The sequence below is a fragment of the Zasmidium cellare genome (genome assembly GCF_010093935.1).
Source record: "Zasmidium cellare ATCC 36951 unplaced genomic scaffold M409scaffold_3, whole genome shotgun sequence".
Taxonomy (NCBI): Eukaryota; Fungi; Ascomycota; class Dothideomycetes; order Mycosphaerellales; family Mycosphaerellaceae; genus Zasmidium; species Zasmidium cellare.
The window spans coordinates 520,408-544,879 of NW_022986947.1; the positions used below are offsets into that span (position 1 = coordinate 520,408).

At 54.7% G+C, this 24,472-nt stretch overlaps 12 protein-coding genes across 12 annotated transcripts; 9 read left to right on the forward strand and 3 right to left on the reverse strand.

Moving 5' to 3' along the window:
* Positions 1-859: 859 nt before the first annotated feature.
* On the forward strand, positions 860-2,309 carry M409DRAFT_49983 (uncharacterized protein; the record flags this gene model as incomplete). The annotated part of the gene is made up of 3 exons (XM_033811407.1): positions 860-1,416; positions 1,476-2,146; positions 2,203-2,309. 3 exons carry the CDS (start codon positions 860-862, stop codon positions 2,307-2,309), a joined length of 1,335 nt encoding a protein of 444 aa, XP_033673148.1.
* Positions 2,310-2,841: 532 nt separating this feature from the next.
* Positions 2,842-3,283, forward strand: M409DRAFT_63007 (uncharacterized protein; the record flags this gene model as incomplete). Its single annotated transcript, XM_033815408.1, has 3 exons — positions 2,842-2,886; positions 2,946-3,052; positions 3,103-3,283. 3 exons carry the CDS (start codon positions 2,842-2,844, stop codon positions 3,281-3,283), a joined length of 333 nt encoding a protein of 110 aa, XP_033673149.1.
* A 183-nt stretch (positions 3,284-3,466) lies between these two features.
* On the reverse strand, positions 3,467-4,127 carry M409DRAFT_49984 (uncharacterized protein; the record flags this gene model as incomplete). The annotated part of the gene is made up of 3 exons (XM_033811408.1): positions 3,467-3,546; positions 3,595-4,064; positions 4,117-4,127. 3 exons carry the CDS (start codon positions 4,125-4,127, stop codon positions 3,467-3,469), a joined length of 561 nt encoding a protein of 186 aa, XP_033673150.1.
* A 545-nt stretch (positions 4,128-4,672) lies between these two features.
* Positions 4,673-6,052, forward strand: M409DRAFT_17497 (uncharacterized protein; the record flags this gene model as incomplete). The annotated part of the gene is made up of 1 exon (XM_033804083.1): positions 4,673-6,052. The coding sequence occupies one exon, from the start codon at positions 4,673-4,675 to the stop codon at positions 6,050-6,052; it is 1,380 nt and encodes a 459-aa protein (XP_033673151.1).
* Positions 6,053-6,366: 314 nt separating this feature from the next.
* M409DRAFT_17498 (uncharacterized protein) lies at positions 6,367-7,991 on the forward strand (the record flags this gene model as incomplete). The annotated part of the gene is made up of 3 exons (XM_033804084.1): positions 6,367-7,414; positions 7,468-7,784; positions 7,839-7,991. The coding sequence occupies 3 exons, from the start codon at positions 6,367-6,369 to the stop codon at positions 7,989-7,991; spliced, it is 1,518 nt and encodes a 505-aa protein (XP_033673152.1).
* A 499-nt stretch (positions 7,992-8,490) lies between these two features.
* On the forward strand, positions 8,491-9,009 carry M409DRAFT_49987 (uncharacterized protein; the record flags this gene model as incomplete). Its single annotated transcript, XM_033811409.1, has 1 exon — positions 8,491-9,009. The coding sequence occupies one exon, from the start codon at positions 8,491-8,493 to the stop codon at positions 9,007-9,009; it is 519 nt and encodes a 172-aa protein (XP_033673153.1).
* Positions 9,010-9,784: 775 nt separating this feature from the next.
* On the forward strand, positions 9,785-11,936 carry M409DRAFT_49988 (uncharacterized protein; the record flags this gene model as incomplete). The annotated part of the gene is made up of 5 exons (XM_033811410.1): positions 9,785-10,446; positions 10,499-10,742; positions 10,795-11,051; positions 11,104-11,583; positions 11,636-11,936. 5 exons carry the CDS (start codon positions 9,785-9,787, stop codon positions 11,934-11,936), a joined length of 1,944 nt encoding a protein of 647 aa, XP_033673154.1.
* Positions 11,937-12,414: 478 nt separating this feature from the next.
* On the reverse strand, positions 12,415-12,724 carry M409DRAFT_63011 (uncharacterized protein; the record flags this gene model as incomplete). The annotated part of the gene is made up of 2 exons (XM_033815409.1): positions 12,415-12,439; positions 12,498-12,724. 2 exons carry the CDS (start codon positions 12,722-12,724, stop codon positions 12,415-12,417), a joined length of 252 nt encoding a protein of 83 aa, XP_033673155.1.
* Positions 12,725-13,063: 339 nt separating this feature from the next.
* M409DRAFT_17502 (uncharacterized protein) lies at positions 13,064-14,908 on the forward strand (the record flags this gene model as incomplete). The annotated part of the gene is made up of 1 exon (XM_033804085.1): positions 13,064-14,908. One exon carries the CDS (start codon positions 13,064-13,066, stop codon positions 14,906-14,908), a length of 1,845 nt encoding a protein of 614 aa, XP_033673156.1.
* Positions 14,909-18,213: 3,305 nt separating this feature from the next.
* On the reverse strand, positions 18,214-18,819 carry M409DRAFT_49990 (uncharacterized protein; the record flags this gene model as incomplete). Its single annotated transcript, XM_033811411.1, has 1 exon — positions 18,214-18,819. One exon carries the CDS (start codon positions 18,817-18,819, stop codon positions 18,214-18,216), a length of 606 nt encoding a protein of 201 aa, XP_033673157.1.
* A 1,065-nt stretch (positions 18,820-19,884) lies between these two features.
* Positions 19,885-22,339, forward strand: M409DRAFT_17503 (uncharacterized protein; the record flags this gene model as incomplete). The annotated part of the gene is made up of 2 exons (XM_033804086.1): positions 19,885-20,058; positions 20,111-22,339. The coding sequence occupies 2 exons, from the start codon at positions 19,885-19,887 to the stop codon at positions 22,337-22,339; spliced, it is 2,403 nt and encodes an 800-aa protein (XP_033673158.1).
* A 962-nt stretch (positions 22,340-23,301) lies between these two features.
* On the forward strand, positions 23,302-24,459 carry M409DRAFT_49992 (uncharacterized protein; the record flags this gene model as incomplete). The annotated part of the gene is made up of 2 exons (XM_033811412.1): positions 23,302-23,793; positions 23,875-24,459. 2 exons carry the CDS (start codon positions 23,302-23,304, stop codon positions 24,457-24,459), a joined length of 1,077 nt encoding a protein of 358 aa, XP_033673159.1.
* Between the last annotated feature and the right edge of the window lie 13 nt (positions 24,460-24,472).

The following is a 24,472-nucleotide window of genomic DNA, read 5'->3' on the forward strand; positions in this document are numbered from 1 at the left end:
GCATGCAACATGCAGGCGGAAGCAATGGCCAGCATGGTCTGGAGTTCTTTGTATGCTGTTCAGCTGCTGCCCAACAAGTGCATCCGAATAATGTTAAGCCTAAGTGGTCAGTGTGCGAATGTTAATGCAGTGACATACGGCTGATTGAAGGCGAGTCGAGAGTAGTCTGTAACCTCACAGGCTGTGTAGCGTCTTTCCGAGGCCCAGTCATCGATTTCCCAATGCTCGTGTACGTGCTTGCCGGCGTTGTTGTTCAAGCAGTCCGCAGCTCAAACCTTACCGGGTCTCGAGGACAATCGAAGGATTGCACGTGGTTTGGAATGCGGCTGGCCTAGACAGACTTCATGGCGGTGTTCCTTCGCTGCCAAAGTCAGAACGCAGCATCACGTATTCGGGTAGGAGTTGTATACGAATCTGCAGATGCACTAGAAGACCAAAAGTGGGTCACAATGGAAGGCAACGAGTTGATTTGATTGGGAGAGAGGGTTTCGCGTCCCAGACCTTACTTGATATGGACCGCCCCACTTCGCTTAACAGAACGTCACGTCAACAAAAAACCAGCCTTCCCGACACCCTCCCTTTCTCTCCTCAAACCACAGTCTGTATTTCTTTCTGCTGGGCTCCTGCGACCTTCGCCTGCTTATAAATGCGTCGAGAATACTCGTGGTCATTAAATGTGCCCACTGGTCAATAAGAACGCTGATGATGGGAGCGCTGCGCTGGCTTGCCGGGGGAGTCCTGATCGACCAATACCTCTTAGAGCCTGCTCCTGCTCGTCAGCGCCTTGGACTTTATTGTTCGGACCTTGAGATATACCGGTCTGGTGCTTTGGCCGGGTGTAGAGACCATTCTTCTCTGGATGCAGGTTTTGCATCATGCTGCTCTCTCGCTACTTCTACCGTCTTCCTTCACACGACTTCATGGACGGCTTTCCGACGAGTCTGTACCAGATCAGTCTCCGCTTGTGCTTGCCGAGACTGATTCTTACCCAATTTGCACTGGTCAAACTGGTCATACTGGTGACACTGGTGACACTGGCCATGCCGCAACGATCCTCGAGCTCCAGAGACGCGATTTTTTCGGGTTGCCGTTCATCTTCACAAACATCGCAATCGGCACCCCTCCACAGCCTTTCATGCTATTTGTCGACTTGACCTTCGGTGGTCTCGCCGTTCGCTCCGTTGACTGCCAGCAATGCGGCCGTCATGTTGCTTTCGACCGCACCGCTTCCGTGTCTTGTGAGAGCATGGACCATCGGTTCAGCCTTTTTCTTGACGGTCACACTGCACAGGGCGCAATGCTGAAGGATGACCTTCACCTAGGCGAGTCCTCACTCAGGAACGCAACGTTTGGAGCAGCAGATACCTTCTACGGAGAGAACATGATGTTGTTGATCTTGGCTGATATGAGCGATGGGTGAGGCATCGTCAGGTCCTCAGCGATTTGCGTTTTTGCGCTGATCTGGGTATCTGCAGTGCATTAGGCCTTGCGCCCCCAAACGCCACGTCGTCTTCATACTCTGACGGGTGGCACCGCGGCTTACAGTCCCATCAGAACTTCATGCACGAACTGGTTTCGCCCGGTCTGCTGGAGGACAAAACCATGTTCTTGAGCCTTCCAAAAACACCAGACGCTGTCGGAACGCTTGTTTTTGGAGCAAGATATAGGCCTCTGAACTTCTGGATACCTTTGAGCAAACGCCAAAAGCTGTCGCTTATAGAAGGGACTTGGGCAGTCGATTTGGGTCACGTCGTCCTCCGGGGTTATCCACAACCTTTCGAAGCCCGGGTTGATCTGATTGCAGCCCTGACATTGTCGCCCGATTTCGTTATGACACTTCCTGATGAAATTGCACGGGCGATCTACGACTACCTGGGCGCAGTTGTCAATGAAGACTTTGAAGGCGGCGTTATTCCATGCCAAGTTCGGCAGACTTTGCCAGAGCTTACCCTCATGTTTGGCGGGCAGAATAAAAGTCTGGTTCTTGACTGGAAAGACTATACTCGTGTGCTGACTTCGGGGAACGAACGAGTATGTGTTGTAGCAATTCATAGGCAAGAGTGGGATACCACAAGCGCTGTTATGGGGTTGTGGCTATTTCAGCGGTTCGATGTCCTTTTCGACATGGACCACAACCGTGTTGGGCGTAAGTGTAGCTCCATATTTTTACACATATAACATCTCGACTGACTATTTCACCAGTCCGCGAGCTTGAAAAGAGAGGGAGAATTGCTTCAAAACCAAGTAGACTGCCCAGACATGGCAACGTCGTTGTCCCAGCGACCTTACACGTGTACTTGACTACATAGAGTGCCCAAAGCATGGACAATAGACTTGCCCGAAGTCCGTCTATACACCTCTTCTCACGCCATTTGTGGATGGATTTTACACCAACGTCTTCTTCTAGACGCACACACAGAAGCGGGTTAAAGACGACTACAGCGGTAGTCTAGAACGAGCTACTATAATATGTGATATGTCACGCCCGCGCGGAACTACCTGTACAACAACGCGTTCTAGCTTCACCGTGTATTTTGTTAGTAAATCTATGACATATATACTCTACCATACCTCTTTAAGTACTATACTTCAAGCTCTATTAAGTCTACATTTACTTTCTTATAGTATACTAACTACATGTACATATAATGACACGCCGTTAGCGGCGGGTATAACCGTCGCACGTTCGGGCGGCATCGTTACCAGTCCGAGCCGCAGTCGCACCGTCAGTCACAGACACTGCGCGTTTCCATCTGGACTCATCCTTGACAAAAACAAAGCAAAGATTTCCTTATGTTCCGCCGAGCAGCAGGCCAGACGCTGCAGAGACGTTTCATCGGTATGGCTGCGTCACAGACGCCGATGGAGGATACCATCCGTCAAAAGGCTAGTCGACCATTCGTCTCGTTTCGAAACAGCAGATCTAATTCAGAGTACATATATAGATCACTGAAGCTTTCGCACCGACTTCACTCGAGATCTTCAATGACTCGCACAAACACGCACATCATCAGGCAATGCAAGGGAGCACTTCGAAAGAGACCCATTTCAGGTACGATGCTTATTTCACTCAAAGCAGTGCATTTATTTAATGTGATCCAGAGTGAACATCATCTCGGATTCTTTCAAGTCAAAGATGCAGCCGGCGAGGCATCGGATGGTATATACCTTGTTGAAGGATGAGCTAGCGGCGGAAGGTGGCATTCATGCCTTGCAGTTGAAGACGAAGACGGTGGAAGAGGTAGAGAAGGCAAAAGCAAAGGAGGAGTCTTCAAGCTCCTGATGTCGAAGTGTCTATGGTTCCTGTCTCGATGGCTGTCCGAGTTCAAGCCGCTATTCTCCAAACCAATGTCGATGCAGGAAGGCTCCCAGCGCCGTGATGCAGAATAGTGTACATCATGATTACAAAAGGTGAATCGTGGTAGGGGGATCCCAGGACTGTGGTGTAGGGGTTGGAAGCACCCATCTAAGCATCGGGCGGGAAGGTCGACTCTCCCAGGTTACCACTAGGTTGACTGTTCAAGAAGCTGAGGTAGCAGTTCCAGCCTGACACATTGTTAGCAGGGTATCAGATATGTCGAGCGAGCAACTCACCCAGCGAAACGACGTTCACCAACAACACCCGGTGCTCCAATGGCACGAACTTGAAGTTGGTGAATTGCACGGCCGGCCACACCATCCAGTTCTTCTGCAGTGCCGTGAAGTATGAGTCCTTCAGCTTCTTCGATGGATCAGTGCCCTCCATAATGGCCATGCTGCTCAAGAAGCAGAACAGGTTGGTACTAGCGAACACCGTCTGATCTGTGACGACTCTTGCGACGATCTCCAGGTTGGGTCTGCCTGGGATGACAACCTTTCGCTGCAGGAATCCGAACCACGTTGTTGCTGCTGGACCAAAGATGCATCCTCCATAGAGCGCCATTCGGCCTGTCCGTGCCCACTCCTGATTCTGAATCCCCTTCTTTTCAACGGCTTGCTGGGCCATGGTGTCGCCAGTCGCGAATAGGACGGCGGTGGTGATCGATTGAGTGAGGAGAGGGCGCGATGCCAGCTTGGATTGGTACCTGCAGTCCGTCATTAGATGCCTTCACTTGCTCCATCTCACCGAGTACTCACCAGCGCAACATCTTGACGACGGATTACTGAACTGATCTGAACGAAATAGGAGATGTTGCAAGACGGGTGCAGTCGGAAGGAGTGTTGGTCAAGGTGGTGCGCGGTCCAGTGTAGATGTCCAGCTTATCGCGTGCCCATGCGAATGCTGTCGGGGCAAGTGTCGTTCAATGTCAAGAACGACGCCAGAAGGTCAGTGGTGTTTTTTGGGCGGTTGCCTCAGTTAGGAAGTCCGCTTGATGAGAGCTCTCAGGGAAGGAGCACTGACGTCGAAGTGGATCACCACGACGGACGCTCCCGAAAGCTTGATCAGCTGCCCCACCACGAGCCGCGTCTACGATCGTTGACAAACGCAAACACACTCAACTTTAAATCATGAACAACGCGAACGACCAAGATGAGCAGGATTGAAGTACCGGCTCAGTGACAGAGACAAGTGTCGCCGAACGGGTCCGCAGATTGAAATCATACCGTCTTGTGATCTCAATCCCAGCCCTATCAGTCTGGCAAGAGTCTTGCTGCTTGACAACCAACAAGGCTCAGCAGCATCATCGCCGCCATGGCTCCCACCGATAGAGCCGACCATCCAGAGGGGATCTTCTCTCTCCTCGACACCGATCTCTACAAGCTGACGATGCAATGCGCAATCCTCAAGTTCTTCCCGGATGTCCAAGTCAGCTACCAGTTCACTAATCGCACACCTCACATGAAGCTTACGAAAGAAGCCTCCACATGGTTGCAGAACCAGATCACCAAGCTTCAGAATATCACCGTTACGGACGAAGAAATCGATTGGCTGAAGAGAACTTGCCCGTACCTGAACCACTCTTACCTGGAGTATCTCAGAGGCTTTCGTCTTCGACCGCAAGAGCAAGTCAAGCTCAACTTCACACCTTCGGTGGCCGGTGAGGTCCCAGATTCAACTCCTGGCGACATTGACCTCTCAATCCACGGTAACTGGAAGGAGACTATCCTCTATGAGATCCCTCTACTTGCACTCACTTCAGAAGCATACTTCAAGTTCGTGGATAAGGACTGGAATCACGATGGTCAGGTCGCCAAGGCGAAGCACAAGGGAGAGAGACTGCTGGAAGCTGGCTGTGTGTTCAGCGAGTTTGGAAGCAGGAGAAGACGTGACTACAAGACGCATGAGATGGTGATACAAGGGCTCATCGAAGCTCAGAAAGAAGCTGAGACGAACGGGAAAGGCTGGGAAGGAAAAGTGACGGGCACATCGAATGTTCACATAGCAATGCGGTTCGGCATCACGCCAATCGGTACCGTTGCACACGAGTGGTTCATGGGCATTGCTGCCATCACACAAGACTATGGCAACGCCAACGAGAAAGCAATGCAGTACTGGATCGCCACGTTCGGACGGGGAGTGCTGGGTATTGCACTAACGGACACATTCGGAACACCTGCATTCCTCAGAGCCTTTGCTAGACCCGCTTCCAAGAGCGGAGATCTCAACGGTGCACTCGACTGGACCGAGCCGACGTATGCTCAAGTGTTCACCGGTGTCCGGCAGGACTCTGGCGACCCTCTCGAGTTTGTACAATTGATGCGGACTTTCTACAACGCCCAAGCCATCAAGGAGCCAAAGACCATCGTCTTCTCCGACAGCTTGAACATCGATCGATGCATCAAGTACAAGGAGGCCAGCGAAAAGGCACACTTCACCCCGTCTTTCGGCATTGGCACGTTCTTGACCAACGACTTCTGGCATTTGAGCAAGAACGAGAAGAGTGTCCCTCTGAACATTGTGATCAAGCTCAGCAAGGCAAACGGACATGATGCCATCAAGCTTAGTGATGACAAGGGCAAGAACATGGGCAACAACGAGCTCATGCGGTCGGTCAAGGAGCAAGTTGGCTATTCCGAGAAGTCGTGGGTGGACGGCGATGAGGCACATCGGTGGGATAAGAACGACGGCTGATGGACAGTCGTCAGCATGGAGTTTAGGGAATGGAAAGATAGACGTGATACCCAGATTACAATTCAGCATGCGACGCTTGAATAGCGTCAGCATTAGAGCATACATCTTCAACGCGAAAGGCCACATTAGATCTCTGTCGGAGGGTCAAAAGATGTCGTGAATGTGAACTTGAATGCAAGAAACGCTCGGGCCTCCTTAGATAAACGCGCTAAATCTCGCTTAATTCGCGTCGCGTCTTCCTCTCACTGACATCTGAAGCTTCGAAAGCCAAAGCACTTCACTCCCTCCAAACATCAGCGACACAAGCACACAACATGTTGGCCATACCGTCCGCACCGCGCATAGATGCGCGGAAACGTGCCGCAATCAAGCGGCAGCAATTCCAGAAAGCGGAGTTCGCAGAGCAGGACTATCCTCATCGCATGAACTTCTACATCATCCCACCTACCGGAGACGTGACCTTGGAACAATTCGAAGAATGGGGGATTGCGCGCCTCAAGATTCTAGCCGAGCTGGAGGCTTGCCAGTTCCGTAACAAGACTCCCGCCGAAACGGAAGAGTACATGCGACCGATCCTCGCGAAACACCTGCCGCTCTCGACCAACAGCTCGAGGAGTAGTGAGATCTCACTCGAACGGAAACGCGATCACTACAGCCACTGGATCTTACGATTAGCCTTCTCGAGTACGAAAGATCTTCGACAGCGGTTTGCGAGACTAGAGACACAGCTGTTCAAGCTGCGGATACAGCAGGATGATTTGCGAGAGCGGAAGTCTTTCATAGACTCGCTGCCCATGTCATGGGAGATGGTCAGTGATGAGGAAAAGTCGATGTGGCTGGATGATCTGAAGGCCGCGACAAGTTGTATAAAGACCGACGAAGAGAGCTGGTTCAAGTGTGAATGGGAGAATGTGCCAGATCTCGTGGAGAGGCGGCAGGTGCTACTGAAGAAAGGCAAGGCATACGTCCATGTTCGAGAGCAGATGGGCATGGTCGTCAACGAGTTCTCGCGGCAATTGGATTCCGGGCTGGAGCTCGCAGCGCGTTTCTTACCCCGGATGGATGAGGACAACCGACTGGCACCAGTACTACACCATCTGTCACAATCGTTCGTGGCTCCTGATGCAGGCTATGCAGAGAGCTCGAGCCTGAGCGACATTGCAAACATAAACGCCGCGTCCATCGATGGCTATAGCCAGCACTTCCCGCTGTGCATGCAGAATCTGCATCGCGAATTGAGGAAGAACAGCCACTTGAAGCATTTCGGACGTCTACAGTACACACTTTTCCTGAAGGGCATAGGCTTGAATATGCAGGAGTGCATTGCCTTCTGGCGAAGGAGCTTCAAGCTGATGACAGACGGTGAGTTGCATCGTTCTGGGTGCTCTGACAGTCCAAGCTGATATACTTTACAGATAAATTCAAATCTGAGCATCTTTACAACATTCGCCACTCATACGGTGATGTTGGTGGTGACGCAAACCGACGAGGCCGTGGCTATACTCCCTACAGCTGCCAGAAGCTGCTCACTGAACCTCTTCCCTCAGGTGGCCAGCAACATGGATGTCCTTACCGGACGTACAGCCCAGAGAATCTCATCACGCTACTGCAGAATGTAGGAGTCACCGACAAGGAGCTCTTGAAGGGCGTGCGTGAGGACGTTGGCAAGCAAAGATACCACATTGCATGCAATAGAGTCTTCGAGTCTGCTCACAAGAATGAGATCAAGAAGGTATGCGCTCTGACCAGTGTCAAGGACCTGTCGACTTCAGCTAACGTCTCCCAGGTCAAGGAGGAGTCACTCTGGCCAGCAAGTGAACTCGATACCATCCTTCACCCGAACGACTACTTCAAACGCAGCTTCCTGCTCAAGAATCTTGGGAAGCTACAGAGTGGCGATATTGGGGTTGATGGGCCCTCGCAGTCGTCCAGCAATTGATTATCGTTCAGCGAGGATTCATGAGGGTGAGGCGTATCTGGAGTTGGGCGCGACGCTACAATACGTGGATGGACGACTGGCTAGGAGCATGATTCTGGATCTTGTGGCAGTCATATCAAACGACAACCAGCATTTTCGAGCCGTACTGCTCGACTCCCGAATGGCCGATCGTTGTGATGCTTGCCCCGAACCCTAAGAGAAACATCAAACCATTGAATCGACCATTGCTCCACGGAGAAGGTGAGTCAGCGTTGCTTCATACGTGCATGTGAGAACTGGAAGACTTGACCTAGGGTTTCCTTCGTGTTCAGCCCACCGAGGCCGCCCATAAAATATCGATGTTGCGGCGTCTCGATGCACAGCCACTGCCATCAGCTTCCTGTGGACACCGCCTCACATCTTTGCAAGGAGTCATGAGTTCTTCTCATATGTAACGCAATGTGGACTTCCTGAAAGATGCTCATGTGCAAGTACTCGCTCGATCTCCGGACACAGCACGATGGTGGCCATTAAAGAAGCTGAAATCCCATCACAGTCCACTGAACCCGCACCAAAGATCGCCTTCATATCCGGCCACATCGACATCACACCGGACCAATTCCACCAACACTACTCCTCGCCCCTCGAAACCTCCGTCGCCGCAAACCACAACTTCATCCTCTCCACAGCCAAAGGAACCGACACCCTCGCCCTCGAACACCTCCTCTCCCACGACGTCGCCCCCTCACGCATCACAGTCTACATCGCACGGCCCACTAACCCGCGGAAGGGAGGTCCTGTCGATGTGGAGAAGTACACGGCGAGAGGGCTGAGGGTTGAGGTTGTTGATGGGTGGCATACGGAGAGGGATGCGGAGATGACGAGGGTTTCGGATTATGATGTTCTTTGGGTGAGGCCGGAGGAGGAGACGAGGGTGCTTTATGGGGAAAAGTATCGGGCTGGGAGGATCAGTGGGACGAGGAAGAATGAGGAGAGGAGGGAGAGGTTGTTGGGGAGGGGGCGAGAAGCTGGGAGGTGAGGCGTCAGGACGAGTGTGTAATGTCCATTAAATAAATCGCTTTGAACGTTCTCTTAACAGGTGTTCATGTAGGTGAGCCAGTCTGTGTCCACGGAAGCTGGGCTTGATGGTATCTCGTGCTCTTTTGACTCTGCATAGCACAACTGCTTTCCATATTTGCCCAGTGTATTTTGCAGTTGTTCGGACTGATATCAACCAGTTTTTCAATGTCAACAATCTTTGTCTCTTTTCCTGCCTGCGATACGACGCCACGTTCCTTCAGATCCGTAGCACAGAAACGGTGTTGCAGTCTCACGCGCAGGATTGATATGGGTTTCACGTGCCGATAACAAGGACAGGGATACAAGCTGCGGCTATTCCCGCCACAGGGTCTAAGTTCTGTGGAGAGCACTTTGTTTCACGTCGACGGCAGTCGCTCTCGCCAAGCTGCTTCTTCTTTGGTTGCTGCGATCGATTCTTCAACGCAAGAGCACGACAGCAGCATCCCTTCCTTGTCCCACCTCCTCAGCCCTCCTCCGCAGGCCACACCGGCTTGGTCGAACCCATTGCCGCACCCATCTCGCTCCAGACGGCCGCGGGCCAATCGCCGTAACTCCACCGCCTCGAGCACCTCGAACCCCCTTACGCCCAAACACTACTCCCTGACTACGAAACGCGGCCGGCATCCGCCTCACTTGCACCATCTGTGACAGACTTGTAAGGCGACAATTCATCGCCGCCGTCGTCTCGCCCTCGCTCACTCATTTGCAGTCGCACGCGGGACACCACCGCCGCCATGGCCTACCAGCAGCAGCAACAGCAGGGCCAGCAGCAGTCCTCCGATGGCCGCAACCCGAACCGTCTGCACCTCAACTTCGGCTTCACCAACCCGCCAAACTTCCCCGCCGAGCAGGGTCGTGCCTTCCCAACGACGCCCTCCACTTTTCCGCAGCCGTTCCCAAACTCAGCGGGGCAGCAAGAGGTCTGGGGAGCCCACCAGCCCACCAGCGGCATCAGCCAGCAAGGCTACTTCTACAACAACAACAATCCCAATGCATACCCACCGCAGTTCAGCAACGGCGTGTCGCTAGGCGCAGGATACCGCTCGCCCAATGGCGGGTTCAACGACGTGACCAACGGCCTCGCCCATCAGTTCCAGCACCAGAACCTGGGAGGCAACTCTCCACGCTCTGCGAGCCCGTACAACAACCGTCAGCCATCGCCCGCAAACCAGCGTCCCCGCACTGCAGGTGCGACTGGCTATAGTCACCACAACAACTTCCTCAGCGCACCGATGCCCCCGGTCCCGCAGGCTGCCAGCATCTGCGACGATGAGCCACCAGCGAAGAACTCCGAGAAATACTCCACCGCCATCACTGAGCGTGTGAAAGTGCAGAAGATGCTGACGCAGGAGTTTTTCAAGGAGAACGTCGAGCGTGCTCGTGCCCGCAATGAGCGGTAAGTCTGTAATATAGCTTCAAATCTGTTCAGTGGTTGACTTCGAATTCAGAGCCAAGGAGCTGGACGTCATCATCGCTGCGACCGACATCTCTGACAACCGCAAGGAGCAGAAGAAGAATAGTATGCGCAAGTCCGAAGCCAACTTCTTGCGATTTTTACGCACACACGAGAAGCCACAGAACTACCAGACTCTCAAGATCATTGGCAAGGGCGCCTTCGGAGAGGTGCGGCTGGTGCAGAGGAAGCATGATGGAAAGATCTATGCTCTAAAGTCCCTGATCAAACAGGAGATGGTGCGTTCGAATATTCTGTTTGACTTCCACAACACTACTGACCATCGCACAGCACAAGAAAGACCAACTCGCTCACGTCCGCGCTGAGCGTGATATCCTGGCCAACGCAGACAGCCCGTGGCTCGTGAAGCTGCACACATCCTTCCAAGACTCGACCTTCTTGTACATGCTTATGGAGTTCTTGCCAGGTGGTGACCTCATGACCATGCTCATCAAGTACGAGATCTTCTCGGAGGACATCACGAGGTTCTACATGGCAGAGATTACACTAGCCATTGAAGCCGTCCACAAGCTTGGGTTCATTCATCGGTAAGCAGCCAGCAATTCGAGGCGGTAATATAGTGGCTTACCATACATGCAGTGACATCAAGCCTGACAACATCCTTCTCGACCGTGGAGGTCACATCAAGCTGACTGACTTCGGTCTCTCCACTGGTTTCTCTAAAGAGCATTCCGCATCCTATTACCAACAGCTCATGTCGTCGAGCAAGCAGAAGTCCGTGGCTCAGAACCGCAACAGTGTCTCCATCGACCAGATCCAGCTCACTGTCTCCAACCGCAACCAGATCAACACTTGGCGCAAGTCGAGACGTCAACTGGCGTACTCGACAGTTGGTACCCCAGACTACATCGCCCCGGAGATCTTCAGTGGCAAGGGATACGATTTCGGGTGTGACTGGTGGAGCGTCGGTACTATCATGTTTGAGTGTCTGGTTGGCTGGCCACCGTTCTGTGCTGAGGAGCCACACGATACCTACCGCAAAATCGTTGACTGGCCACGCCATCTCAACTTCCCACCAGACCAGCAACTGGGTCCAGAGGCTGAGCATTTCATTAGAAGGTACGATGACGCCCATACATACACTCTCATGTGATTGCTGACATTTAAATAGTCTCATCTGCGACTCCCAAAACCGTCTGGGTCGTGTGCATGGCGCAGCTGAGTTGAAAGCCCACCCATTCTTCCATGGCGTCAACTGGGACGGCCTTCGCAAGATCCGTGCACCATTCGAGCCGAAGCTGCAGAGCAACATCGATACTCAGTACTTCCCGATCGACGAGATTCCGCAGGTCGACAACTCGGCCCAGCTCCGCGCTCAGACGGAAGCCGCCGTTGGACAGGACGACTCGACGCTGAGCCTGCCGTTCATCGGTTACACGTACAAGCGGTTCGACGCGTTCCGTGGCAGCTAAATAGCACGCATCTTGCTTCTTTAATCGGTCGACAACGGCAGTGGAAGGGCGCGGCGGGCAGGCGCAGCATCAGAGGCGAGTTCGGAAACTTTACGGAGGCACGTGTAACGATAAGCGATGATGAGGATGCATTTTGGAAGAGAGCAAGTTGCAATTGTTACGAAGCGCCTAGTGCGCTCTATGGGAGGCTTTGGCAATGCTTCCGCGCATATCGGGCGTTCAGGGAGCCAGAGCCTCTACTGATGCAGGGACATTACAGCATAGCATTATGGCCGTGATCTGATGCGGCGTGTTTGAGCTTGTCTCAAAACCATCAAAGGGCTTCAAAATCATGTCTTTTCGTCGTCGATTTCATTCCATCCCCAACGCCACGCTATGCTGAAGCCTTTTGGACGACCCTGTTTCCTGACCTTATGTCCATGTGATTTCGCTATGTCTTTTGTACGCCATGTTCAACCTTCACACCATCCAACCTCGCTCATCGCGCCTCGAACTGAATCATCCTGCACATGCGTATTAGCCACATCCTCCGACCTACCCTCACATGTGCCAGAGTCCTACCTGTTGGTGCGCTCCTTGTACAGCACACGGTATCCACACTCCTTGCAACGGATCGGATCGCCCTTCTTCAGCGTCACTTTGGTATCGCAGTCGCCGCAGAGGTACTGAACGGGCTTGGAAGTGTCCTCGAAGGTGTTGCCCGTGCCGCCGATTGCGAAGGCGTTCGGTTGCGAGGAGCCCGCGGCGTTGTTGGACAGCGAGGGAGGGGTGTAGGCTTCGCGAGACATGGTGGATGATTTCGGCGAGTGTTTGGAGGTGGTGATGGGATTGTCGAGGGTGTGGAGTGGGTGTTGTTTGAGTTGGCGCAAAGTAAGTGAGGTTCGAGAAGAACGTGACTCGAGAAGATGGAGTTGGAGCAGAAGCGGCGGGCCGAGATCGCAGCCGACGCATCGCATGTGCTTTTCAGCGGCATTAGAAATGCTACGCCATTCACTGGTCCCACGGATGCCTGACTAACCACTACACAAACACCCTCTCTCTCTCCTCGCCACTCTTCCACTCTCTCTAGAGTGTAATTCTTCACATGTGTCCCAGCCGAGGCCAGCCATTCTCGAGATTGCGTAACCATGTCCGCCATCCTCTCCGCCGACGACCTCAATGACTTCATAAACCCGGGCGTCGCCTGTATCAAGCCCGTCGAGACGCTCCCCAAGCAACAACCGCCCTCCGACGACGTGAACCCTTACGAAGTCACGACGGAGGAGAAGGTCAATTCCAACACCATCGCGCCGCCGGCGCAGATCTCTTTGACGGATTGCCTCGCGTGCTCCGGGTGCGTGACGAGCGCGGAGGCGGTGTTGGTCAGTCTGCAGAGCCATGGGGAGGTTTTGGATACGTTGGATAAGTTTCAAGAGTTGAAATTGGGGGACGGGGAAGCAGCGGGATGTTGTGGGAAGACATCGTGCGATGAGAGGAAGTTCTTTGTGGCGAGTGTGTCGCCGCAGTCGAGGGCGAGCATCGCGGCGACGTATAATGTCTCTGAGCGGGAGGCGGGGTATATGATCGGGCAGTTGTTGAGTGGACCGTTGGGATTGAGGAGTGGTGGGAAGCATGGGAGTGGGTTTACGTGGGTGGTGGATACGAATGCTATGCGCGAGGCGAGCCTGGTTGCGGCTGCTGATGAGGTTGAGGAGTCCAATCTCGCGCCTGTGGAGGGCAAGGTTGAGCCTCAGAAGAAGCCGATCATTACGTCCGCGTGTCCTGGGTGGATATGCTATGCTGAGAAGACGCATGCGCATATTTTGGCGCATCTCAGCAAGCTTAAGTCGCCGCAGGCTTTGACTGGAGTGTTGTTGAAGTCGGTGCTTGCGAAGAAGTATGGGATTCCGCCGCAGAATGTTTGGCATCTCGCGGTGATGCCGTGTTTCGATAAGAAGTTGGAGGCTTCGAGGGCGGAACTTACTTCGCATTCATGGCATGGACAGGAGGGGGATGCTGTGAGGGATGTGGATTGTGTGATCACGGCTCGAGAGCTGCTGATGCTTGCGGAGAGTAGGGACATCAGTTTTCCCAGGCTTCCCAAGCAACCTGTATCGAAGGAATACGCGCCGCCTTTCCCAGAGCCGGCAATCGACGACTACCTCTTCGGACGACAACGTGGACAGAAACGCAAGCGGGAAGAACTCGAGAGCGTAGGCACCAGCGGCGGGTATCTCTGGCACATTCTCAAGACAAAACAAGCACAGCATGTCGGCTCACAGATCAAAGCTCAACGAGGACGAAACAACGACGTCTCCGAATACAGCGTCGTAGACGCCGAAGGAAAGGCGGTCTTCAAAGCCGCACGATACTACGGCTTCCGCAACATCCAGAACCTCGTCCGAAGACTAAAACCCGCCAAAGCAAGCCGCATGCCCGGAGCATCACGAAAGCCCGGCGTTACTCGACGACCGAATGGCGCAGCGTCCGCCGGTGGCAGTGATAGCGACTACGCATACGTCGAAGTCATGGCATGTCCCGGCGGCTGCACGAACGGCGGGGGCCAGATCAAAGTCGGCGACGTGACAACCTTGCGACAAGTCGGTGGGACAGGCATCGAGAACGGCAGCGAAGACCAAGAAATCATCCCCGCGCAAAGGGAATGGCTCGCGAAAGTCGACGAGGCGTACTGGAGCGCCGACTCGGAGGAACTGCGCGAGGACACTGATGGGGATATCGAGATGGACGAGCAGTCGCCTGCGCGAGACTCGGTGATTTCGCGAGCGGATGATCCGGAGGGGATCGTGGATGGGGTTGATAGGAGGAGGGTGAAGCAGTTGCTGGAGCATTGGGAGAGTGTCACGGGGATTGAGCTGGAGAGGTTGCTCACGACTACGTATAGGGTTGTGGAGAGTGATGTTGGGAAGGAGACGGGCGGTGGGGAGACGGATCGTGTGGCGGCGCTGGCGAGTGCGGCTGGTGGTGGGTGGTAGGTGAGGCGTGGCGGAGTGGTGATTGTGAGCTGGTTAGAGAATTAGAAGAGACTGATTAGCACCTCTCTGCGCGAGTGAATGAGATGGGACGGGAGGCTTTTGAATATAAATGAATGAATGAAATCACGAGGAAATATGCGTCGAACGCCTCGCGCTCTTCGCGTTGCCTCGTCCTTGTCATTCATCAGAACAGAATACGGCTTCGATCCCTGGTACTTTACAATACCAGAGGAGGTTGACACCGTCTCGAAAGCAAAAGGAACCTCACCCCGTCAACCTTGCCTACCTGCTACTTTGACCTCGAGATCGATGACGTGCCTTACTGTTTCTTCCTTGTCAATCTCGATGTCGACAGGATGGAACTTGACAGGCCGCACGTGGCGAGGGTCTTCCTGGTGGGGAGTTTTTGAAACGGGATTTCGGGGGAATGGATGGATTTGGTGGTTGTGCCGTGGTTTGGAGGGAGGGATGGGTTGGAAGGGGAAAGTTGAGGATATGTGAATGACATGAATGGAGGAGGGGGTGGTGGTGATTGAGAGGGCACGATGGTATGGTTTTCGGGGCATTATAATCGACAACGGTTTTCGAGGGGGCCTTTGGTGCGGACGGGATCTTTCAACGGAAGCCATGAAGTGATGAGTTGAAGATGTGAAGACTGGGTGAGCTCCGAGTCTGCGCCTTAGTGTTATGAAAGTGAAGAGAGTGTGGTGGTAGATGAATCATAGAGTGTGATTTAGGCAACCGCAGAGTAAAGAGAAGATGGATGACTTGCCAAATTGTTGAGGAGCCATGTGATGATGTTGTAGTAAGGAGGGATCTGCCACCGAGCTGGCTGTACTCTCGGTGCCTCGTCTCCTTTTGACGTCCCTGTTCGAAGTTGATGAAGGACGTGTCGTCACTGTCGTTTCGGAGACGAGGCTGCGTGAAAAGGAGGTGATATCACGAACCACTTCAGGGACTGCATTCACAGTCCATGTCGGCTCTTTGAAGACGGCTTCAGGACTTCATATGATCAGCCGTGTGCTTTGACGAGCTTTCGATCCGTTGTTGATGAGGTCGTTCATCGCCTGTCGCTATGGTAGACCGCGCTTGCTACTAGCTGATCGATGAAATGGATTCATCTCCAACCCGGTAACTCGCGGAACATGATCGCCTCTTTGGGCTCCATTATTTTGCCTCCCTCGTTAAGCACCGTCTAGTCGTATGTGCTAGTGAATGATTGCCATCATCACGTGAGATTGATGTGCACGAGCGAGCGAGCACGCGCGCTATTCCCCCAGGCGATGGGCAGCATTGATGAGCAACGCCAGTTCTTGCCAGGGCGACATCCGAGATTTTGCCCTCTCGAAGGCCTCGCTCGTGCTTTGGGCTCGTTAATTCTTGCAAACCCCGTTCCCCTCGTGATGATTCGTAGGTGGCAGTCTCGTCAGCGGGCTTAGGTCGGAGATGTCGCGTGTTTTGAGATGGAGATCGAGGGAGGGCGTGTTGTTACGTCGTCACCTTGTTTCAACGCGATGTATTCTTAGACACATGCTTGGTCGTGTACAGGTGATGGTTGGGATTGATTCGTGATGAGATGAATCGGCACGGATGCACATCATTTCACTCGGCATCTTCGGTCTGGGATGGGAAGCAGTCGGCCTGGTTTGAGGTGGTGTCAGTCCCGGATGCCGGGCAAAGTCTTTCCTTGCATCTTCCCGGTCGATGGCGATTCAGGTGTGGTTCGTGGGTGGCGTGATGGTCGTGTGCCATTATTTGTCGTCGATCGAATCGCTATCGTGAAGATGGTTTTGCATTGCCATGTGGTAGGGTAGCTTTTGCGGCGGGTTGAGGCGCCTGACTGGCATGCTCACCAGAAATGGCGAGTTTCTCGAGACGAGAGCATCTCATCGGGATAGTTACTGAAGGCTGCTGCACGACTGCACAGCCAACAGCATGCAAGGTAGCGCCTGGAATGAATCGCCGTAGATGTACCTACTGCTGTGATGTAGAACGGGTTCCTGACTTGGTCTGCAGCTTGCCGATGCATGCCTCAGGAACAGGAATCCTCGGTCGCAGGGCAGCAGCCAGGTCGGCCGCGTGCATTCTCACCAGCCACGATCGACCAACATTGCTGCGCGACATCTATAAACTCGTCTTGATGGATGTTATGCGGCGAGTATAGACGGGGAATGCTGGTGTTGGGCCGGCGGGGCGATCGAGGGACTGCCACGACTCTGCGATGGATGACTTCATCAATCACAATTACTCGCCTTCTCGTCACATGCAAGCGGAGCACGACTCGAACAGAATGGCACTCCTGGCGATCCTGCTTCTTGCAGCATCACCACCGAATAAGGTACTCTTGCCACGGGCCGGCCGCTGTGAACCATTGGATTGGAATAGAGCGTCCTGGCTTGAGGCGCGAGTGTGACAAAGGTGATGGCTGTCACAACCACAGACAACTCCAACAGCCATCCACGATCCAGGCTTCTGGAGGATGCTGCAAAACGCGACACAAACAAAATATGGCGGATTCCTGATGGTGGGCTGAGGATAGTGTGTTGCGATGCACCGCTGCTGACAGAGACCATGCGAGCAAGGCAGGCTATCTTCGTCGGCGTGTTGTTGTTTTCAAGGCGCTCGCTGTCCGATGCATGTTGTCTGTCAGCCGGGGGAAAGACCTGCAGTCCGATGGAGAGACACACGCATGCCGCCGTTTTCGTCGAATGCAACTCTCATGTCTTTTCTACTGCGGTGCCGCCCTGAGCTGTGCAGACATGAGTGTTCTCCGCCAACGCGTCTGCAAAACCTGTCGTACAAGACGGGCTGCCATGCAGGACGGTTCGACAACCGTACCAGTGGTTTTGGCTGGCAGGCGAGGACAGGAACAGGACAATCGCGGCCAATGGGAGTGGTGAAGTCAAAGGTCTAGCGCATCGGAACAGTTGGGCCTGGGTTGGATCCCGGCCGGATAGTCAGGGGAACGACAGGACGCTAGCAGTGCCCGGCAGCAGGACCAAGACAGAAGACTTTTGCGGTGCTGCTGCACGCGTGCTGCTCGAGAGGTGCTGTTGCTATGGAAAACAGATGTGCAGACAGCGCTGGCTATGTACGTGGCATCACGAGGATTATCGCCACCGCATCAGGCTCGGCGAATGGCCTTCTGTTTGTTGTCTCTGCTAACAGGGAGCGGTCGCTGCGCTGGCCTGGCCTCGCGCAAGCGTGCTGCTTCGGGCCATCTGTTTTGCTGAACCCCGGCGGCGGATGTGTGAGTGCAGGTGGTGTGCTTGCAGGTCGATGTTGTTGGTGGAGCGCCGTGCAAATCAGACGTCGACGCGACCCCGACGCGCGCGAGTGAGGTTTCTGCGTCGCTGCTGTCGCCGTCGCGCGGAAACAGACGCAAAGTCAGACGTGGCCGGTGTCGAGTCGATTCCCGGCCTGTTTTTAGCAGCCAACTCTAATGCGCCCGTCCAGTGCAGCGGGAAGCTTTCAGCCACTTTAGCGCGGCGTTTCTCCTGCACGCGCGCACGTTCTCTCCCTTGGACAACCTCCTGCCGTGCCCAGTTTTGTTGGCTGCGCGGTCGTTCCTGCCGCAGAGCTGCGCTGCGCTGCACTGCTGCTCCTGCTGCTGCTGCGTGGGAGGGCGAGGCTGTCGCGACGCCGCTGCTACTGCCTTCATCTCGCCCGTCAATTTCAATCATCTTTGTTATTACCGCCGCCTCGTCGTGCCTGTCTGTTTTCCTGCCGGAACTGACCCTCTGCTGCCCCCCGGCGCCGCACTCGCACCTGCCACTCACGCCCCCCGTCGCTCGATGGCGGGCGAATCGGTCGCTACATCCATTGCGCTTTGGGCAGCCAGCAGACTCGTCGACCACTCCCACGTCACCGCGTGCTAGTGTGCCCGTCCAGGGGCTGCGCGACGAGGCCATCGCTCAACTCGGCCCAGTCTCATCATCACCACCACCAAGAACCGCCTGCCGTCCGCCCGCGGCCGTTGTGCTGAGCAACAACAAGGCTCACCTGCTGCCCATCTCCTCGCTGCGACGCTGCCTCCCGTCTTCTGGACGGCCACCCTTCTGGAAACGGCACTATCCGCCCTCATTATTCTTCATTACGCCCACCCTGGAGGCTCGTGTCTCACTTAATTCCCGCCTACTTAACACAAGGCACACGGCCTGCCTGTCTGGCATCCTCCGTTGTCGACTCGACTCTCCAGAGACAAGTCCACGCGCAGGCTTCCAGAAGTCGCATGCGCGCACCCGTCACGTCCACCACCACCACCGACATCACCGCAACCACACCTGCACCCCTCGTCCCCGATCGTCGCCTTCGACACGCCCGCCGCCGCCGCACCGCAGCGCCCCGGACCGCGGTGGACTGCGCGCGCGGATTCTGGCTCGTAGCGAACCTCCTTTTGAGTGCCTGTGCCTGAGCAAAGACCTGTCTCATCACCTTCTAGAGGACCCACCGCGACCCGACAAGTCGACGCCACGGCCCACGCTATCTCGGCACTGGTTCTTTTGATCGACTGCTAGAGGAGTCCATCCTTTCGGGTGCCCTTCCGCCGAACCGTGGGATTGGGGAGCTCTCCCTTCTTTGATCTGGTCCATCACATCGACATCAAACCCGCAACCTCGTCGCCGTCTACGCTCTTTTACATCCCACTCGACGCCAGATCAGGACCCTGAGCCTCCTTCTACCACGGAACCCCATCCTTATCCCTTTGCATTTACACGCCATCTACCAGCACGTTCTAATCCTTAATCATATCTCGACCTCGACGGTTGTCTCTTCCAATCGCAGCCCGATACTACCCACCCTGAACCAATATCTTACCATCAACAAGTACGTGTCGTCGTCACTGCCTCCCACCCCCTCCTTGACTGGACTGACATCCTCTCCAGACTTGCATCATATCTGCCAGCTCTATGCCACGGTAGCAACTGTCCATTGTGCGAGCAAAGGCTTCGACATTCGAAGCCCCCAAATCCACCATGACCGTCGCATATGACATGTCACACCGCGGCTGGTCATCCAGCTCGCAGTCCGCTGCTTGCCTGGAGGACAAGTTTGAGATCATCAAGGACATTGGTGATGGCAGCTTCGGCAGCGTCTCGCTGGGCCGGACGAGGAGCGCTGGCGCCCATATCGTTCGACGAGGCACGATGGTATGTTTGACCGGGATGAAAGTGACCTACGTGACGCTGACTGGTTCCATAGGTGGCCATCAAGACGATGAAAAAAACATTTGAGAGCTATGCACAATGCATGGAGCTTCGAGAAGTCATCTTCCTCAAGTCTCTACCCAACCACCCTCACCTCGTTCCAGCTTACGATATCTTTCTTGATCCACTGAGCAAGAAACTCCACATTGCCATGGAATACATGGATGGCAATCTGTACCAATTAATGAAGGCCAGAGACCACAAGCCTCTCGATGGGACCAGCGTCAAGAGCATCCTCTTCCAGATTCTTGGCGGTCTGGAGCACATTCACGAACACCACTTCTTCCACCGAGACATCAAGCCCGAGAATATCCTCGTTTCAACGTCGGCGCCAGACGCTGGAAACACGTTCAAACGCTACTCACAGCTCGTCACACCTCCCTCAACACCGCCAGCGTACTCGATAAAGATTGCAGATTTCGGTCTGGCGAGAGAAACACATTCGCGTGTTCCATACACGACGTACGTTTCGACGAGGTGGTATCGCGCTCCAGAGGTCCTGCTGCGAGCGGGTGAATACTCAGCACCGGTGGACATCTGGGCAGTGGGCGCAATGGCTGTCGAAATCGCGACACTGAAGCCACTTTTCCCAGGCGGCAATGAAGTTGATCAGGTCTGGAGAGTATGCGAGATCATGGGCAGCCCAGGTTCGTGGGTGAACAAGCACGGTCAGAAGGTTGGCGGTGGTGAATGGAAGGACGGCATAAAGCTGGCACAGAAGTTGGGATTCTCCTTCCCAAAGATGGCACCACACTCACTGGAGACGGTACTCGCAGCGCCCCAATGGCCTGCGAGTCTCGCTCAGTTCGTTACTTGGTGTTTGATGTGGGATCCCAAGGTGCGACCGACATCCAGGCAAGCACTCGAGCACGTATACTTCCGCGACGCAATCGACCCACTGCGACCGAAGAGTAGCGGTCGCGCTCTGGGACGAAAAGGATCAACGCTTGGAAACAACGAGCCCGCCGATGCACAAACTCTGTCCACGAAAACTTCCCTCTGGTTTAGGAAGTCACTGGGAGCTCGTGACACGGGCGCAGCTCCAGCTGTCCCGGAGCACATGCACCTTACCCAAACTCAATCACCTCGGCCATCTCCTGTTCACGCCAATACTACCGATCCAGCAGCCTACGTGAGTAAGAGCAGGCCGGCTGCTACCAAACGAGCGACTTGGACGAACGGTGCTGCCTCGAACGCAGCTCCCATCCCCATTCTGCCCTCGATTCGACCCATCTCCCCTCTACCTGATCAATCTGTTGCACAAGCAAGCGCACGACGGACTGAGCAACCAGAGGAGCGACCGGGCAAGAAGATTGGCCGTCAATTGTCGGTCAATTCACAGGGCAATCACTACGCGGATATCCATCGACAGGAGGCCGAGCGTGCTCTTACAGGTGCCAATGGTCTCAAGTCACCTACTGGAAGCCAAAGGGAAAGTTTCTTTTCGCACCTGCGGAAGCGTGCCCGTCGACTCTCTGGCAGGACCCCAGGCCCGATGTCCCCAGGTGCGGAGGATCCGGAAGCCAGTGTCGGTTGTGCGCCGTGGTCTTCCAATAACAGAGGATCCATTCAAGAGCCTCAACCGATTGCGCCTGCCGCATCTGATCCTTCGACTGATCCCAACTTCGCGGAGCTTGATCGTGCTCTGCAGAATGTACGATACAGTCTCGACGCTGCAGCCAACCCGGCCAACCTGCAGCCAAAGCATCCGACCAAGATGCCCAGCAACCAATCGCTTAAACGGCACCACTCTCTACCGTACGGCAAGGAGGAAATCATGTCCTCCCAGACTGGCGGATCGACCTCGAACAGGGCGCGCAGGTCATTGCGCCACGCTCCCAGCAGCAGGTACGAGACGCCTTGCGAGGAGGATGAGCTACTCGACGAAGCCCTTGCATCAGTGCACGCGGCTGCCACACGTCTGGATAAGGGCAGGTCGAATGTCGCTGGAACCTACCAGCCCTCACGGCCACCGATCGGCCACGTCACATCCGAGCCTGTGTACCCTACACCATATCTCACGCCTTCACATTCGAAGGACCAGATGAACGTGACTTACAGCTCGAACGAGTACACTCCATCGAAGGCCATCGACATTCCACCCATGAGGCCGCAGCAAAAGCCTGTCGTCAACCCTCAGTGGCCCACGCCTCCTTACGATGAGAACGACTGGGCCTCCGCTGCGGCAGCAAGCATCTTTGCGACCCAGGCACAATACCAATAGACGATTGACGGCCACCATCCAACCACGCAGTCCATGTCACGGCGTCTGGCGTCGCTGTCATGTTCAAATACACCATTTCTTTTGTCATCCATTCCATCCGGCGCCCTGGGTGGAAGTTGTTAATTAATACTCGACTGGCAGGCCTCGAGAAGGCAGATCTCTATCCTTACCATCATCTCACTGGCGTTTGCGAGTCATCGGGGCAAAGGTCACAACATTCGCTTGCAAAAGCGCGGCAACGGCGTTTTATCTTGTACAGGATCTCTACCATCAGCAGCATGTACAGCTTGCTTGCTCTTGCGGACCATCTCTTAGCATCACATCTACCAGGCTCTATACGAGCAACGTTTCCTTGGTCACAAAGTCCTCTGTCGGCTTGCGGGAGGGCGCGGACGGAATGCAGAGGACTGGTGTACAGAGGAACTGAAAGGGCGGAGGGAAGGAAAGGGAAAAGGAGTATAAAGTCGCGTGTTTTTCTGTTCGAAAAGGCTCCTTGGTGAGCAGACTCTGTTTTCCCTGGCAGAAGTCAAGGCATAAAAGATTGGTCAGTCGATACCCCCGAGAGTGAGTGTGATACAAATCCACCGCTCGACTGTTACTTTGGATTATCTGGAGGCACATGTATGGCTAGCTAGGCATATTGTACTGTATACAATGTTTTTTGAAACTCTCACAAATTACTCCGTCTTCTTCATACTGGCACTACTACATGTGATTGAATGAAACGCATGTGAAAGTCTTGGATGTTCTCGCCATTCGCGTGGACGTCATTGTGCAGGGTGAAAAAACGCGTACTCTCAATTTGGCAGTTCTGAAGCTGAAGCTTCGTTTTCGACATTCTGCGACCTCACACGAACAACCTTCCACACCTCATTCCACCCACCACTTCAGCAACTCCTCATCACTGGCACACACCAACACCAACCAAGCGCATAGCAATCTCACCAACGCACCCGCCATCAATGGCGCCCTACACCAACATCCCCCTCTCACCCGCCGAGCTCTCCTACCTCCACACCTCCCTCTCCCAAGACCCACCGATCCGTCCGGACGGCCGCTCCCCGACGCAATTCCGCCCCCTCGTCGCCGAAAAAGAAATTTTACCGTCGGCGAACGGCAGCGCGAGGATTTGTTTCGCGGATGGCACGGAGGCGGTTGTGGGCGTTAAGGCGGAGGTGGAGAAGAGGGTGAGGAGGGGTGGGGGGTTGTTGAGGGGGAAGGAGGATGCGGATGTGGATATGGATGTGGAGGGTGGTGGTGATGGGGATGGGCGCGAGGAGGGAAAGGGAGAAGATGGGTGGTTGGATGTGAGCATTGAGATTCCTGGGATGAGGGATGATGATGCATTGCCTGTGTTTCTCGCGGCGATGCTCATGGAGGCGCTGCTCGCGGATGGGGAGCTGAAGGGACGGTTATGGATTAGTAGAGGGTGGCATTGGAGGGTTTTTGTGGATGTATGTTTTGCCCAGTGCTTCTCCCTCCCCCACAAGCCTTGTTCTCAAATATGTATGCTAACGGTATATTGTTCAATCTAGATCCTCCTCCTCTCACAACCCCTCTCCTACCCCCTCCCCCTCCTCTCCCTCACAACCCACCTCGCCCTCCTCTCCACACGCCTCCCCGCCCTCATCTCCGAGAAAGACGAAGACCCCCTCTTCAACGACGACTGGGAAGCCTCGACATACCTCTTCCCCAGGGACCCCTCCACGAACGAACCGAGAACCAAACCCCCCATCACCCTCCTCGTCATGACGGTCGGCCAAAACATCCTCTTCGACCCCTCCACGGACGAAATCGCCGTCGCCGACGCCGTGGTCGCTGTATCCGCCGCGCAAGACGGGAAAGACGGTGGGTTGAAAATGGTCGCGTTGAGGACGATCGATCCCCCGTCGAGACTGACGTCCGCGGGGGTTCCGCTGGCGGCGAATACGACGGCTGGGGGTGGGCTTTCGGCGGAGGAGACGTTGAGGTTGAGGGAGAAGGATGCCGGGGCGACGGTTTGGAGGCCGCCGAGGGGTGGGGTGGGGAGGGCGGTGTTGGGACGGATGATTCAGAGGGTGGTTGAGAAAGGGGGAGTTGGAGAGGAGGTTTTGGAGGGGTTGAGGGGGGTGAGGAGTTGATTTTGAGGCGGGG